General features: G+C 38.0%; 1 protein-coding gene across 3 annotated transcripts in view; it reads left to right on the top strand.

Annotated features, from left to right (window-relative positions):
• tbck (TBC1 domain containing kinase) overlaps positions 1–18,597 on the top strand; it is a 49,433-nt gene that overhangs the window by 22,060 nt on the left and 8,776 nt on the right. The window contains exons 23-25 of one of the 3 annotated variants that reach the window (XM_067584824.1): positions 940–1,112; positions 15,082–15,267; positions 15,353–15,528. In XM_067584824.1, the coding sequence (XP_067440925.1) occupies positions 940–1,112; positions 15,082–15,267; positions 15,353–15,451 (458 nt within the window). In that variant the 3' untranslated portion in view covers positions 15,452–15,528. Of the gene's footprint in view, positions 1–939; positions 1,113–15,081; positions 15,268–15,352; positions 15,529–18,597 lie in introns of those variants that run through there. The other 2 variants (XM_067584825.1, XM_067584823.1) reach the window with 2 other exon arrangements.

The following is an 18,597-nucleotide window of genomic DNA, read 5'->3' as shown; positions in this document are numbered from 1 at the left end:
TGCATTTACATAATCTCTTATGCTTTGTGACTTACTCAAGGGAGGGAGTCACACTTTCTTTTCTTTATCTCCATGCTTTTCACTCTGTTTATCCATTCTTTTTTCATTCATACATATTCTCACACAGTTTTTGAAATAATTTGTCAAAGTAAAAGGCTTTAAGTGGTAATTGAAAAGTCCAGAGATGAACAGAATACCCTCTGATGTATCATCCTAATAGAGGTACTATATTTCAGGTGGAGGTAAACCTATGTCAGGTAAGACGGGCAGCTCCACAATAAAATACTGCAGCTTTAATGCAGTTTTGGTTTTATTTGTCCGAGTTTCGAGATGTTGGTTTCCACCTAAATGTGGCAGTGGGGTGAAGTGAAGTAAATGTCATTTCATCAGACTTTGCTGTGAACAGATTTCTCAATATTTCCATGAAAAGTGTACACAGTTAATTCTGTAGTTCACTTCCTCCGTATTAGGCACATGCTTTTAATTCAGTTCTAATGCTGTGAATAACGCAAATTGAATTACATTCACCTCATTTGTGTTAAAGTGGAGGCAGAATCATCTTTGAGCATGCTTGTGTTGTCACAAATATTGTCTTTTCAGTTTATACATTTTGATGACAATAAAAAGGTCAAGTATAAAATAAGCAGCTGTGTTAAGCTAAGGCTTCTAATTTCCACATTTTTGACATTTCAGTCATTTTGATAAATACAGGGCTATATGATCAATAAAAGACCCATGTAATAGCTTAGTTGTTTTTTTTTAGTGGAGATCATTAATCTATCAAACATTAACCTACATCCAATTAATAATATTAATTGGATGTAGGTTTTTAAAAAACAGTCCCTGAAAAAAAAGCTTTTGTTCATGACAAGGTTAGGAGCAACTGCAACACTGGAAAGTAACATTTTCTTATATTCTTCTCTCTCCTTTGTTGAGCAGAAATTGACATTGAGCGCTGTGTCCGAGAATCCATCAACCTCTTCTGCTGGACTCCAAAGAGTGCTACATACAGACAACACGCTCAGCCACCAAAGGCCACTGGTGACAATGGCTTTGGGAAAACAGCAACATGTTACTCATCAGACTACCAGGACTTGCCCAAGACAGACCTTGTGAGTATTACTCATAACACCCGCAGACATATTTGAAAGTACCATCAATTTTAAGTTGGCCAACTTTGTTATTATTATCTGTGCAGTACTGTCTAATTCTGCTTTTAGTCTAAGATTAAAATAGCTAGGACTTCCAATAAGTCTGATGTCATGAACTGCCTTGCCCTCAACATGCTCAGACTGTTCAAGGCCTCAACATGACACAAAAGATGTTTCAGTTAAAATATACGTTTGCATCAGAATAATACAGGACTTTTTATAAGTATTTAACCTATACATTATGTCTGCTGATATGCTGCAGGAAAATCTGTATCTTTAAAAGCAAGTGAAAAATATTGGTACAGTAGCACTTAAAAATACAGCTTGGTAATAACATAGTTATATTTGGATAATGATGTGGTAATTAAATAATATATTAGTAATAACAATGAGAGTATCATTATTTTTTCCTAATTGATTTATAATAATGGAAAAAGAAACATCTCAAGGCAATAATGAGCTGAACATAAATGGAATTATGGGCTATTCAGCTCAAAATACGGTTTTATAAGATAATGATCTCTCAAATGACGATGGGCCTCATTCATCAATATCTTCATTTTTTCTTGAATTTCTTCTTAAGAAAGGTACTAAGAAAAGTCTATGTCAGATTCATGATGTGTTCTTAAACTGCAGAATTGTTCGCTCATGTGTTCCTATAATGATGAATCCCATTGTCCTTGTAACTTGAAAGCGCGTACCAGGTGATCCAGATTAGCACAGGTGAACACCCCACCAATCCTCATAAAAGGGCATGAGACTGCAGGGCCGTGTGCACACACAGGAACCATACACAGATATTGAAAAAATGAAGAAGAGAAGAGAGAGAAGTCAAAAACGCTCACATGGAAGTCTAAAGAGGGTGCAGCACTGGACTCCAAACATAAAAAAACCCCGAGAGTTCTGAAGTGGAGGTACTGCTGCAGGAAATAAACATCAAATGAGCCGTCATATGTAGTAGCGTCAGTAGTGGAAATAAAATAACAGATCAAAAATATGCATGAGATGCTATTACTCATTCAGTGAATGCTGTATCCAGAGAAGGGCACACAACTGATGAAGTAAAAAAAAAAAAAAGGTTTGATCTCAAATCTGAGGCCCAAAAAATATTGCCAAACACAGAAGAGAGATGCTGACCACTGGAGAGTTATCTGAGCTGTACCAGCACATAGGGGCCATTATTGGAGAGACAGAACTCTCTGGTGTGCCGTCAGCTAAGCACTTGGACACAGACCTAGTAGCTGTAAAACCAAGGAACATGTGACACATATAACATGTGAACAACAGTGTGTAAAACCTAAAGGCAGGTGATTATTTTTGTGAATATGTGTTCTCTTCTTCAACATGTGTTTAAAAAGTGTTACCTAATTGCTTAGTTTGTATTCAAAATTCAAACTTTTGCTTTCTGCAATATAGACCAAAATAAAAGATCACTAAAGTGGTTTGATTTTTATCATTTATTTACGGATTATCTCCCGCTGAGGCAACCACCCTCTGAGGCAGAACCTGGCACCTCACAGCCAGTACCTCCATGCATGCACTCAGGTCCTATTCAACTGCCCCATGTCTGATCACAGATGCGATCCTGGACATTCAAGGGAGAATGGCCCAAACACTTTCACACATAGCCTCAACACTGGCCACAATGTCGGAGACACTTGAAGAAATGTATACAAATATAATATAATAATACAAATAAAGATATGCCCTGAAACCTAATTGATTTTTTAAGTGATGTGTTTCTTTCTTGAGATTAAGTGTAAACTATAAATAATAACAGTCTAAAAGTCAAATTAAAAGCTTTTTTTTTTTTTTTTACAAACAAGCAATGAATTGCTGTCAAACATGGACAGCAAATCTATTGTCCGAGGAGTGGGTGAGGACACATATCCTCTTGTTGTTATTGTTTATTTGTTTTAAAAGACCATAATGCTTTGTAAAATAATGAAGATAATTATTACAAATATTATAAATGATACAAATATTATTGTAATTTAAATCCCATAATATTATAAAACTGGAGAATCGACAAAAATGCAGTAGCCAATTATTTTGCACAAACATGTCAGCACTCAAAAATGCGTGAGTGTGATTTTGACTGTGCATAGATTCTGTTCTTACGTAGGAACAAATCCTGAATAAGAAAACATTGGTGAATGTCAGAATCTTCATGAAAACTGCGCAAATGTGTTTTAAGAAGAATTTTCTTCATACGAACAGTTGGTGAATGAGGCCCAATCGTCATATCACATCATAGTCATAATACTTAATACAGAACATGGAAACCTCAATCTTAAAATCCCAAAGTGGCCAAATATTGATTTGTATTAAAATGCATCCTCTTTATAAATATTCAAGTCATTTAATCCACACATATCTTCACATAAAATTTGTAACACTTTATTTATAAAGCACACTTTTGAATGCATTATTACAAAATGCTTTGCAGCAAACATATTACATTACATTATATTAGATTCATTTAGCACACGCTTTTGTACAAAACACCTTACAATAAGTTCAATAAATGCATTCAATTTTCTTGGGATCAAGTGCTAGATATCATGAAAAGCTTTAGGTCCATTCCTCCCAAGATACAGAGATGCAGATGTACTTACAATTAAAATTAAACACAAATGTGTATCTAAAGAAAGTGTTAATACTTTTGAGAGGTGTTTATTGATGTGATGCCATCTATTCTGTGTTTAGTTTTAAGGTGCAGCCCTTTTTGCCTTTCACACCTGAATGCATCGTGTCCAGAAAGCTCACAAACACTCTTGTCAGCCCTATCTGCTGTGTGCCCAAGTGATTGCTGTAATCTTTCTCATTCAGCCGAGGCTCATTTGTATGGGTGGTGGCATTGATCCATGGCCGCATCTATCTGCACCCCACCTCTTCCTCAGAAAACATTCAGGCAGGAGTGCACAGCCAAATGTCACTCTTGTGACTTTAGTGACCACAGACTCACACATACAAAACACACAAAGCCATGTGTACAGTATGACCGCAGAAAGGGAATGCAGAAAATAGGTTGAAGTTGAAGTGTTTTTCTAGATTTTGCTTTTCGTAGGAGGCATGATGGCATTGTTGTAAGGATGATTACAGGGGTCGGCACAGACTCTCCTTTGTGTTTTTACAAGAGCAAAATTGAATACCCTACCAGTTGAACTCAATCATGAAATAATGCTTCATTTGAACACCTCGATCAAAATAATTGGACTCACTACAAAATACATTTCATTCTATTTTGAAAGGGATGGTTTAAATCATTTTACAGTCTCTTCTCCATTTTAAACTTAAACACACATTATCATTCATTACTTTATATTTACTTTTATTTATATATCTATCATCTTCCTACACATATTTGCCCACAAGACACATCCTTTGTCATTTACTGTATGTGTGCTCACCAACGTCTTTCTCAGGGCAGCTGTTTAAACATGTGATGTTATCAGTTTTGGTGACACAGTTCAGTAACTCCAGTAAATATCTTCTGATATAACTTTTGCTTCAATCCAAAATGGCAGTAAACCAAATTATAGTGCAAAGTATTTTCATGCAGTTCAATCTTTTTCTGAAGTTTGCTCACGGTCGAGTGCCAATGTTACAGAAGAGGATTAGGGCCACGTGAAAAATGTATTTGAGTTCTGAGTTTAAAGTCAGAATTCTGACTTGGGAGGTACAATATTTCAGGTGGAGGTAAACCTATGTCAGGTGAGACAGGCATCTCCACAATAAAATACTGCAGCTTTAATGCAGTTTTGGTTTTATTTGTCCAGGTTTTGAGATATCGGTCTCCACCTAATATAATAGTGAGTTAAATGTCATTTCATCAGGCCTCACTCTGAAGAGTTTTCATGTGGGCTATTTCTTTATTTTTCCATGGAAAGTGCACACAGTTCATTCTGTAGAATACCTTTACTTCCTCTGTATTAGGCACTTATTTGTGAAAGAGATCTTGCCATACATGCAAAGATACATGCTTTTAATTCAATTCTAATGCTGTGAATACCACAGATTGAATTCCATTCATCTCATTTGTGTCAAAGTGGAGGCAGAATCGTCTTTGAGCATGCTTGTGTTGTTTGTCACAAATATTGTCTTTTCAGTTTATGCATTTTGATGACAATAAAGAGGTCAAACATAAAAAAAGCATCTGTGCTCAGCTAAGGCTTCTAATTTCCAAATGTTTGACATTTCAGTCATTTTGATAAATACACAGTTATATGATGAATAAAAGACACATGTATAATAGCTTAGTTGGGTTTTTTTTTTAATTCTGAGAATAAAGTTAGAACTCAAATAAATTTTTCACATGTGGCCCTAATCCTCTTCTGTACAATGTCAACACGACACCTTATCTAAGAATTTTATTTACTGCACTGTAGCATTCATTAAAATATGACTGAAATGGAGTTGAAGATCGGATTGATTACATTCTGAAGAAAAATAACCAGAGCCAGTGTTGTTCTTATCAGCTCTCTGAGCTGTAGCTTCAGGTTCAGTTCAAGTGAAACAAAACTCACTGGTACTATCGACATGTTGAGTTACAGTTTTTCATATTATGGAAGTCCGTTTTGTATTGACCCAAGTAATTGTCCCAAAAAATGCAGTAAAAGAGTGGTACGGCTGATACTGTATATTTGTGTTACATGCTGGATGCCCTGTCAGCAGATTCTCAGGCCTCGTAGTGAACAGACATCTATCTCACTGGACAGCTGCTGTCCAGTCAGCTTGGTCTGAGTGAGTGAATACGAGAAAAGAAGCTCTCCGTCTCCTTTCTCTCAGTCACTAATGAGAGAATCTAAACATCGCAGAACAAATGCAAAAATGTTCCACAATTGTACCATTGATTAAATTGCCTCTAATTCACCAACCTCTGGCATTATTTGTTAATCTCCAGGTAGACATTAGATTGTCTTTCTTATTTTTAATTTTTTTCTTGATCATGGCGTTCACATGCAAATTTGTGCATGACTGCTAGAAAGTGAGTGACACATCTGTTGCAGCCATAATAGAGCAACTTATGAGCAACAGAAAATGTGTTTTCAACCTGTCAACCTAATGTCAAGCTAAAATGTCAACCTACTTGGTAACACATGATAAATTTGTATTTGCTCGCCTCCGGAATATACATAGAGGCTGCTGATGGTATTGGCCATGAAGTTATTATTGACATTGGCTGCTTTTAGTTTAAAATAAATCAAAATACAGTACAGTGTATGGAAGACTAATGCCATTCCCTGTGGATGAGCAGATGTTTTGCTCACTGTCATCTAACAGCTGGCAGAGCTCGTGTTTCAATGATTGGGCAAATGGATGTCCATGAGTAAACGGGTATGTTCCCTGGTCACTATTTTTCTGTTCTTGTGTGCTACGTGTTCCCATGAACATGTAAAACTGTGAGCAAATGGAGCATTTTGAATTAGATGAGGTAATAAGATTTGTAGGTGATGGGCAAAACAGATCTGTTAGGTCTTTACTTTATAAGACTTATCCTGTACAAGGCTTTGACACAATCAAATTCTCTCCTGTATAATATATGTAGTCCAATAATTTCTATTTTGAAGCTTCTGATGTGCAGTTTTTTGTTGACAGTGTGATGTGTTGTTTTAATTCTATGATAATTTTTGAGGTGATAGCAGAAGCACCTCTAAAAAAAAATATAATCTGAAACAACTCCATTACTAACTTCGGCCTCAAAATTGACTATAGAGTTGAATCAGTACCTCTATGAACTGAACTGAACATTATAAGCTTCACTAAAGTAAGATTTATTGCAGGGCTGTTGTAATGGATTACATTATAATGTACAGTTGTATCTAATAATATTGTAACTTGTATAGTTGTTCATGTTAGTGTGTTCACTCACTGTAACTTTTAATATTATTCATAAAATCTACGTCTAGATCTTTATTAATCTTTTTGTTTTCAATACAATGTTTGATGAATACTTGGACAAAATATGAAAAAACATGATTATGTAATTTTGTTTATGAGTGTTTCAGTCACCAGATTTAAGTGCAAAACAAGTTGCTTATGCACCACTAAAGCCACATTATATTTCAGCATGTCTAGACTCAAATTCTGTTTTTGAGTCTTCATTTGAGGAGGAGATGAGTTTTCATTTGAGGAAGTTACCATTTCTGCCCTTCTCCGGAAAAACCACTCATTTTAGAGCAATATTGGTAACTTCTATGTGGCCAGAATTAAATCAGGAAGTATATGAAAATCTTCACTTTAAAATTCTCCCTTATGTGTGTGTTTATGTGTGTGTGGGATCACTGTGAGGGGTAGCTATTTGTTGTTAACATTTTTCTCAGATCATGGCCTCAGTTATGCTCTTCTTCTCATTGTCTGACTGCAGACTTGGCAGATCAAATATGTTTTTTTGGAATTATGCTCAAACACTACACACTGTGTCATTAAGCCATTCTCGGCTGGCACACACTGCTCATCATGACATTTAAGTCACCACACAGTGCTTCATCAGCTGCGGGCAATGGCAGGCTGCATAGTTTGCCTATTTCTATCAGTATATTATGTTTGTATGGATGTATTTAGTATATATACAGTATGTGTAGAGACATTATTTCGTTTTACTGAAGTAGATCTATAGGTGTTGCCACTCATCTTTGCTGCTTTTCTATGAGCTCAAGTCACACTCATGCAGATGAGCCTGTTCAACTCTATGGAGCTGTCCCACTTTTATACAGTGATGGTCACAAACCACAAAGCCCAGTTGGGCACAGTGGTTAGCATTATTTGTTGTGTCCTTAACCCGACAACAGGCAAGATCGTCTTGTCAGTAGGTAATTTGCACCTTCACAGGGTGAAGCTGCTCCTATGTAATTAATCAACTGATTACAGCAATCCACTGCAAGCAAATGAACTTTTGTTGTTTTACAATGATTAATCAATGTCAACATTTTGTGATGAAGGATCTTAATGTAGTTGATGACATTCAATGGAATTGTTAAAAATTCCTGATTATCAACAACAACATGTTGGCTGAACACCCTTCCATCAGTTGGTTGTTGTTACACAATGTGTACAGAAAAGATTAGACTGGTGGGTTGTTATAGCAACCGCTCACCTGTGATCTTCTGTTAGATGTATACCCTGTGCTTAAAAGGCATTTTTAACTAGTAAGTGATCTTTTAAAAGCACTCCTTAAAGGCAGACAAATTAACTCACTCTTTCGCCAGTGTTTGTATGTTTCATATTTTTTAGACAGTTGAAAAGTTTATAAAGGTCCCCAGGACTCTTAACAATCAGTTGACTATATGCTTGAATGGAAATGATCCAAGCATACAGCTCTACCTACAAACTCAACCAGTGGAGTAAGCATTTATTTCAGTAATTACCGTCTTGTTTTTAATTACAGTTTACCCAGTAGCTTTAGTAACTGCATGAGACATGAAGCAAATCATAATTTAAATACTGACCTGTATCTTTACATCTAGTACATAATAATGTATGTGACTCAACTGATTTATGATTGCACACATGCAAACAGCCACATGCACCACTGCTTCAGTGATAAACTGGTATGTGATAGTCAACATGACCCGCTGTAATTGTTGCTCATCACAATGAAAAGCCCCGTCAGCTCGGGAGGGTAAGAACTAGCTGAACACACACATATCTGGTCCCAAAACAAAATATCATTTCAGATTTGATGATGATTTCAGATTTGAAGAGATTGGTGCAACTGTGTTCTCTTTGGAATTGGATTTTATTTTGTCTTCCTGCAGTATTAATCACTGAGTACAAGTTACATTCGAAATAAATAACAAACTTCCCAGTCATAAGGGAAAGCTTAGGTAGTTAAGGGAGCTCAGTTGTCCCTCGTTCCCACGTAATTCAAACTGATCTTCTCATCTCTGGGTTTGTTCAGTAAAAATGCAAAACTGCACAGAAAAGCAGCAAGGCCAAGATGAGAAATTATTCAAATAATGTTGTACTATACAAGTAAAAGCTGGTATCCTTAATGTTTTTACTTCATAGACTGTATGTTTAATATGTATGTGTAATTCAATGAAGAAATATAATAAAACACAAAAACAGGCACATTTATACTGCAGATGCTCTTCATGTTTTGCTATTTAGAATTTTTGATCAGTTTGTCAGATTACACCTGTCCCTGATGACAATAAAACATTGACAAAATAAAACTTCAAATTACTTACCATGTACCACGTGTAACTGATCTCTGTGGCTTTACAGAGATTAAAGACTAAAAAGTGTTATTAAAACCAACATGTTTCAGCCTGTTCTGCAAATAGGGCTTGCTCTAAAATGCAGTGCAATCTGTCACGGGTGGTGTGTATCAGGCAGCAGGGGAAGGACCCAAATGCAGACTATAGAGGCAGGCAGGAGAAGTTCAGTGAGTTTATTGTCCAAAGAGAAGACACAATAGGACCGTAATTAGTGGTAATCGATGGCTGACGATTGGGGCACGCAGACCACTGGAGTGCAGAGCAGGAGGCAGGCAGCTGGAGGTCTATTTGGGCGTCAGCGAGGATGGCCGACTGATTATCTGTGAAGTCTGGCTGGGCGTCCGCAGGGGCTGCTGACTGGAGGTCTGGCTGTGCTTCGGCAGGGGTGGCCAACTGGGACTCAGGCAGAGTGTTGGCAAGGATGGCTAGCGGGGGTTCAGGGAGGGCATTAGCAGGTGCGGCTGACGGCTGGAGGTCTGGCAGGTCATTGGCAGGGACGGCCGACAGTTGAGGAACAGGCTTGATGTGGGCTCAGGACAGGCAGGCTGTGAGCAGTCTGGGGTGCAGGCTGGTTGCGAGTAGTCCGGGGTGCAGGCTGAAGGCTAGCAGGCTGGGGTGCTGGCTAAGATGCAGGCTGGAGTGCGGGCCAAGATGCAAGCTGAAGGCTATCATTCTGGTGGTTAGCATGCTGGTGGCTAGCATGCTGCAGGTTAGCTGGCTGGGAAGCAGGCAGGAAAAGTCTGAGGGCATCTGGTGGACTAGTTGAGCAATCCCGGCGCCAGAGGAAAGTAACTGGCTGGGCACTTGGTTTTTGTGAGTGGGTCCGCATAAACACTATCCACCAACCATGTCCCAAAACAACACTGGCAAGTGAAGCCTGCATCCTTCTGTCCACTCACAAGTGGTGCAAGCATAAGAATTCATTTGTGCATAATATTGCACGAAAGAACCAATAACTGCAGGTACTGAAGTCCATTCCTACCTTAAAAATGTCTTCCTCCTGGTTTTATGTGTGGTCAGAGCAGTTAAGTCCAGGATTCTAACAATGTCACTGTCCAATGACATGTTAAGTCAAGCATTCTGTTTTTTTACAACAAAACAGAGTCTGTGTCTCTTGCATTGAAGTCAAACATGCATTAAAGGTCAAGACTGATTGCTGTGTAAATGAATTGATTTATTACTTTACAGTTGTTTTTTTCATTTGTAAGCTTAGTCAACACAGGCAGGTGTGTTCTTTGAAAGTCACACCCTGGTTTACTCTCAAGTTGAGGCTTTCACAGGCCTCCCCCCTTTAGTCATACTTCCCTGATTGTGACACTATCACCATGTCTTATTATGATTCCAGTTTTTTAAAAGGCTGTTCCATGAATTCCCTGCCCTCGGCCAGTCAGTGTCTCAGCATGTCTAGTTGTATTAATCTTTGCAGTTAATCTTAGATTGAAAGTACACTGTCATGAGTGAGTCCTGTAATAAATGCTACCTATTTGATAAGGTGTCACTGTGACGGTGAGGTCTTGATTCAACTCCATGGTCATTTTGTGGCCACACTCAGTAGTGTTGGTTTTTGTAATGGAGGTGGGCCATGGTGCCTGAAATAAGGACCACCTCAGGTCACATCTACATACATACAGAAAATGTATACATTTAATTGACTAAAACATTAACCTTCAGGGACAAGGTACAGTTGAAGTCAGTAATTCACATACACTTTAGCTAAATACATTGAAACTCAGTTTTTCACAATTCCTGACATTTAATCTTAGTAAACATTCCCTGTCTTAGGTCAGTTAGGATCACTAATTTATTTTAAGAATGTGAAATGTATGAATAATAGTAGAGAGAATGATTTATTTCAGTTTGTATTTCTTTCATCACATTCCCAGTGGATCAGAAGTATACATACACTTAGTATTTGGTAGCATTGCCTTTAAATTGTTTAACTTGGGTCAAACATTTTGGGTAGCCTTCCACAAGCTTCTCACAATAAGTTCCTGGAATTTTGGCCCATTCCTCCTGACAGATCTGGTGTAACTGAGTCAGGTTTTTAGGTCTCCTTGCTCGCACATGCTTTTTCAGTTCTGCCCACAAATTTTCTGTTGGATTGAGGTCAGGGTTTTGTGATGGCCACTCCAATAGCTTGACTTTGTTGTCCCTAAGCCGTTCGCCACAACTTTGGAAGCATGCATTGTTCATTTGGAAGACCCATTTGGGACCAAGCTTTAACTTCCTGGCTGATGTCTTGAGATGTTGCTTCAATATATTCACATAATTGTCCTTCCTCGTGATGCCATCTATTTTGAGAAGTGCACTAGTCCTTGTAGCAAAGCACTGCCACAACATGATGCTGCCACCCCTGTGTTTCACGGTTGGGATGGTGTTCTTCGGCTTTCAAGCCTCCCTCTTTTTCCTCCAAACATAACGATGGTCATTGTGGCAAAACAGTTCAATTTTTTTGCCGCTGACCATATGAGACCAGCCAGTCATTTCAGCTGCTAGCAGTTCAAGTCTGAGATGATCAGCCGGTCAACGTCCGTTGTCATCTTGGGGAGATCATGAACTGATGAACTGATCTGTGCAGCTCTTTGGTAATTTCATGTCTCTGTACATATAATTCGTTTTGGAGGATATATGTTGGTCTCACAGCTAAAATCTAACAATTGCAGCTGCCACATTAGTTTGTGTGAATGTAAAGTGAAGCTTCATGTTTTTACTGGACAGAACAACAGTGCTGCCTCTGGGGCTCTATATGTAAAGATATCACCACATTTCAATAAATATAAATGTATTAAAATGAACAGATCAGTCTATATTAACTTTTATTTTCTTACACCACATAACAGTTTGGATTTTTATTATAGCTACATTAAAGACTGAAGAACAATTTACTGCATCTCTCTGTCAATGAGGTAAGTACGCTGCTGCAGGGAGGCAGAGGAGAGCAGAGAGAGAATGGATGGGCTTTTCTCTCTACTCAAGAGATTAGTTGAAAAATAAAAAATATTGAATGAATTAAAATAAAGTAATTATTTAGTAATACATTGTTTATTTCATTTACAGTGGTCTTTACAACTATTTATAACATAAATGAAGTACATAAGAAGTGCAATAACAGGGTGTCTGCAGGTTCTTAAAAGTTTTAAATTCAACTTTATAAATATTAGGCCTTAGAAAATGTGTTTATGTATATTTTGGTTCACCTGGTGGTGCTGCAGGACCTGGATGGGCTGCCACAACAATAAAATTAGAAGTTCTGGCTTCATTTCCACTAGCTGTGTCCCGATTGTCAACTGTAGCTGTCAAGGTTGCTAGACGACAAGAGCACTGCTTCGTGTCACAAGGGTAAGGGCGGAAACAGCTAGTGACGCAGCTGGAAATCCTCCGTAGACCAGACCGTCTCATTTAACAATGCTTGGTTCTGGCCTTTGTGGTCTACGAAGGACACACCTTTGTAGATTGCGTCCTTCGAAGGATGTGGCCCCTGCGAATTGGGACACAGCTATAAGTTATAAGTCAACCAGGAAAATACTGTAGTGTGCAAGAATTTTTCTATGCGGTCAGACAGACAGCTCCTCTCCTTTTTTCCTTTGCATTTGTGCCTTGGAGAGCCTTTGCTTTTTCACAAAGAAAAGAAGAGAAAAGAGGACTCAGTAAAACACCTTAACTTTACTCCCATGTTTGACTTTCTCAGAATTCTGTTTGTTAGCTCTCTGTCAGTTTGTGCATAGATGGAACGCGCATTAGGGACAGAATAAGCTGATGTATGATATAGTATTGAATTACATACAGTAGATAGAGGGGGTTTCCTATTCATCAGCCCACTAAATATATATTTACTTGTCTGTGGTTGTTAGACATCAGATTGGAAGTTAAATTTAGGAACAAAAAGTCCAAGAGGTGAGTGACTTTTTCTTAGCAACTATCCAAATTGCTGGTCATGGCAGCAGACATCATGAATATGTATATCCTAGCTCTGCTTGTGCTCTTTTATGTTGCCTAGAATAGCTATTGTCAAGCTCTCCGTAGATAATTCAAGAGTGCAGAGTAAAGTTGTTTGTTGAAAACAATGCACCACTCCTCATATCCCTTCACTTCTCCTGTTCTGACTCTTTATTGATGCAGCAGTGTGAGCTGCGCCGTGTAGACATGTCCATACAAATGTATACTACAGAGAATTGAGACAGAGATTCAGCTATTATCACAATTGAAATCAAATACCTATTGAAATAATCACAGTGTGAATATTTATCAGAGGTAAAAACAAAAACCCAATTGTTTGAGAAAATTTGAAAAAGGAAATGTAACAGCATACTTGTCTCTCGTCACAGTCCATGGTCAGGTTTTACCTGAAAAGAAGGGTTTGAGACATTCTTAGAATGAGGCCTCAGTAAAACCCTGCAGTGAGAGTATGCAAGACTGACAATGTGAGTCAAATAACAAACAGTGTATATGATTTTGGCTATAGAGACATATTTTGTCATTTTCTTTATGCAGAAAACTTTCTTTTCTAATACTTGTATTTCACAGATGATATACTAATTTAGTTGATATGAAGACCTAGACTAGGCAACTTTCAGTCCATATTAGTCAACTTTATGCTCAAGTAATATTATATATATAGTAAGAATGACAGAGTAAAGACCAGTCTTAGTTTCATTTATTCCTGAAATCTGCATCCATCTATTGTAACTTCTATAGAGCTTTACTTGAAAAGCCAAATACTCTAATAATTATATAGGATTGAAATGTATAAAATAGCAACAGTGAACTGTAGGCTCATTTTAAAAACTGTACTAATACCTGGCAGTCAGGGTACTAGCTCAGCTGGACAGTGCACTGAATCCTTCAAGTAAATCCTTGTCCAGAGAAAAATCTTTAAAATCCTTGCTGGACTCACAGATGTCTCTGCTCTGCAGCGCTGACTTCTACACTTTTTGTTGAGTAGAAGATTGTTCAGCTAACCAATGGAGTTAGCAGCTTTCAAACAATTTATTTCATGGATGGCGGCGCTTTGGCACTTAACCTATTTGATGTGCAGTTGGCCCTTCTCTGTTCTGTAAATGGCTTTTACACTGTGCTGAAATTGACAGATAATGCTGTTAGTATTTCTTTACTATTTAATTTGCATATCAATTAATAGAAGTACCAGACTGCTGTTTGACCACTCATTATCACAATACATTTGTTTGTTCTTTAATAGAGCTCAGAAAGAACTGTGGGCATCTACAATTTTTTCACATTTTATGCTTCAAATGATTTTGGGGCATCAATTGCTCACCATTGCAGGGACCAGGGTTCAGTCCCCTGCAGTCATGCCTCCAGCTTTATGCTTTAATGAACCCATTTGACAGTGCAGGTAGAAGCTGGCAAATGATGTTTTGGTCACTGCTGCTTGTTACCTGTGGTGCTCTCAGAGCGGTAATACTGTTTTTTGTGGTAATACATTATATAATTGTATTCACAGGTCAGGATGAACTATTTGAAAAGGATGGTGTGAAATATCTATTATTACTGGTTCCCTAATTTTCAAGTGACATCAATATCCAACCTGACGCTACATAGGAAAATACAGAGGGTATTCTTTATGTGCTTCTTGTGTTATTTTACAATGACTACTCATCCAAATTCGTCATTCAGAAATTCTCTGGAAGCCTGCACTACAATTTGCTCCCTCTTCATCTGATCCCCTGTGATTTCTTCTCTTGTAGTCTCGGGAGCCTCTAGCACTATGTGACCTGAAAGCAGAAATATCACCTAGGATCTCAGCCGAGGACTTAATTGACCTCTGTGAGCTGTCATTGGCCGGACCCACCAAAAGGACCAAAGCTGGCAAGCCCAAAATCGTTGCTGTCGACATCCGCAGTGTTGAGGAGTATCCTTACCATGTAGTTACTGTATGAAATTCAACTGCCAGTCTCTCTCCTCTCCTTTCTCATGGTGTTTTAACATTTATATATATTTCCTCAATTTTTCTTGCAGGGGCACATCAGGAAATATTGTACACAAACCAGAGGTTGTTTGAACAAGCTTGGATTGTGTCAAGCAAAAACAACAAATGTTCTCATGACATGTAACTAAAATACAAAGTATTTCCAGAAACAGATTGGTTGATTTCAGCAGAATTTGAATAAACAAACCTGCCCCAACTGGAAACTTTCTGTTGCTTAAGCTTAATAAATATAATGCTACCACCAAACAAGTAGTAGATGAATGAAAAAATCAACAACTTCTTTTCTAATAGTCTCCCATAAAGGAGAGCCCCCCAGTGAGGGGATCCGGTGGCTCTGTTATGCTGTGGGGGTCATTTTTTTGGACTGACATGTTAGACAGTGCTCTCCACCACCATCATCAAAACACCAAAAGAGGGAATATCTTTTAGAGGAATGGTGTTCATCCCTCCAATAGAGTTCAAGAGACTTGTAGAATCAATGCCAAGGCTGAGGAACACCATTCTTCAAAAAGATATTCCCTCATTTGGTGTTGTGATGATGGTGGTGGAGAGCACTGTCTAACACAGTCAGTCTAAAATCTCCCATAGGTGTTCAATTGAGTTGAGATCTAGTTACTGCGAAGGCCATAGCATATGATTCACATCATTTTCATACTCATCAAACCATTCAGTGACCCCTTGTGCCCTATGAATTGGGGCATTGTCATCCTGGAAGAGACCACTCCCATCAGGATAGAAATGTTTCATCATAGGATAAAAGTGATGACTTATAACAACTTTGTATTGATTTGCAGTGACCCTTCCCTCTAAGTGGACAAGTGGATCCAAACCATGCCAGCAAAATGCCCCCCAAAGAATAACAGAGCCACCAGATCCCCTCACTGTAGGGGTCAAGCATTCAGACCTGTACCGGTTTTTCCTTTAATTTGTCACCCATCTGTATATACAAAATATGACAGGTAATACGAGTATTACAGTGTACAAGGTGTTTGGTGCAACAGTAAGTGTTTTTGTGCAAATCTGCTGCCCATCAGTATTTAGTCTGGCCATGTTAGCATTAATGTGAATTAAGGTTTTCAAGAACAATAGATGTTTTAAAGCACACTCTTATTCTAATACTAACAAGTGTGGAAAGTAAAGACTGATTTTTTAAAAGAAATGTTAACTAATCCTATCAACTTTAAAAAAGGTTACTGGGAATTTACTGGCTAGCATGTTTGGTTGGGATGGAAAAAACTCTCAAATAACAGACCTACATCAGTTTTTATGCCTTTAGGATTCTTATAGAAATAAATCAAGTTACAATACCATCTTCAACCCCCTCATTTACCTCATAAAGTAACTGAAGTGGGTCAAGGAAACCCTAACCCATGCTTAGTGTTCTTTAACCACTCGCTCAAATTATCTCATCACCAGGGAAGTTAATGTCCCTGACCTAAGGTCTTTTAGCTCGTCAAATAATTTGCCCTGCGTCATAGGAATAATAAATAGGCTCCTCACAAAATGTTGTCACTTTGTACTTATTAATTTTACACCTCACCCTCTTTTTTAGCCATTGCCTTGTCCTTGTTCAAACCATTAATGCGGTCTATGTGTTTCGGGTGCAACACACCCCCCAGAGTTTTATAGAGTTGATACGTAGACCTACAGTACCATTCAAAAATTTAGGACACACTTACTCATTCAAGAGAATGCAAAGGTTTGTCCAAACTTTTGACTTGTACTGTAGTAGGTCAGAAGATAAAACAGATATTTTTTATTTTAATTATTGATGTCACTAAATATGAAACAAAGTCAGTGGATTAGGGCGGCCTTGGGGTGAAGGTAAGGAAGAATAACAAATCTACAAATCTAGGTGCCTAGACACCAATAGTAACTCAGTGTCCACTGTGCATACAACCTCTTTGACAAACCTCGCTGACATACAGATAAATTTCCCCTCTAATAAGTGTGTCCATGTTTAGTCACACAGGTGTAGCAAAACTGGTTCTTGTAATGTTAAGAGTCCAAGTCATTGAGCATATGCCAGGTTTCTGTAAAAGTTGTGATTTATGCATCTCTGAATTTATATAGGTTGTTTTTATATGGTGTCTGTACCTGCTTGGCATAAATATATCATGCCTGTGCCATGTCTATGCAGGTCTGATGTGTGAAACTTTGTTCTCTTTTAGTTGCTGACAAATATTTATGTTTTAATTTACTCATTAATGATTTGTACAAAGTTACAAAGTTCATGACACAAACACACAATTTTCACACAGCTGCATACATGCATTTGGAAACCACTCTCTTTATCCCACAGTACCTCTGATCTCTTGCTTACCTCTTGACCTGATGCCAGTGCTTTACGGAGTTTTGAAATTGAACCACAGGCACGGAGCGTAAAACAGCTTGGTTCCCATCAAAGGCAAGTAGGGAAAGATTGAGGAGGGATGATCTGCTGCAGTTATGTGCTGCCAGATTCTACAACATTCAGTGAGCCCTTCATATCCACCCAGGCTGCTCCACCACATCCCGCAGTCTCAGAGAAGGGGACATAAAGCAGTGGGGATTAGCCTGTGAACCTGAGCAAAATGCATTCTTCTGGCCTTTTTGCTGCATCACAGTTTTATTTCTTTTGTGATATACTTGACTTTTTCTTCATTAGTCTGGTCATTTGTGTACCTGTCAGCTGATAATCATGACCAGTACATTTTAATGAAGAATATAGCTGACATTCTTTTGGATAAACAGCTGTGTATTGTAAAGCTCTTTACAATAGCTGACTATCACTGGGTGTTCCGTATGTGTGTGTATTTCCTGTCCAAAGAAAACCATGTATCTCCAAAAGTGCCGAAAATGAAGTTTTTTCAGACAAACTGAAGGATTAACTCTGAAGGTGTTCCTTCATGGTTTGAGAGAATTCTCCAGATTTTTAAGCCAAATAAACACTTAAAAAGCCTGTTGAGGTAGTTGAAAAAACATTGTCACAAATCTGAAAGCAAGGCTGTTTTTCCTAGCTCATGAAAAGCTGAAATTTTGGAGATTCATCACATGACAGCGACAATATGTCATGTAGGTCTCCAGTACAAACAATTTCCTTGTGAGTCCCTTAGATTAATATGAAAATGTCTATTGCTTGTCACATTCAATAGCCTCTTTATCCATCTTTTCTGAAGGTCTACATAAAATTAAAATAAAATACAAGAAATTAATTTTCTTGTGCAGATGGGCAGTTTTTATTTATTAGAAGGAGTATAGCGGCCCAAAAAGTCGTGCCTATAAGAATTTGAAA

Source organism: Thunnus thynnus, chromosome 3 (assembly GCF_963924715.1).
Source record: "Thunnus thynnus chromosome 3, fThuThy2.1, whole genome shotgun sequence".
NCBI lineage: Eukaryota > Metazoa > Chordata > Actinopteri > Scombriformes > Scombridae > Thunnus > Thunnus thynnus.
This window is presented reverse-complemented; position numbering and strand designations above follow the sequence as displayed.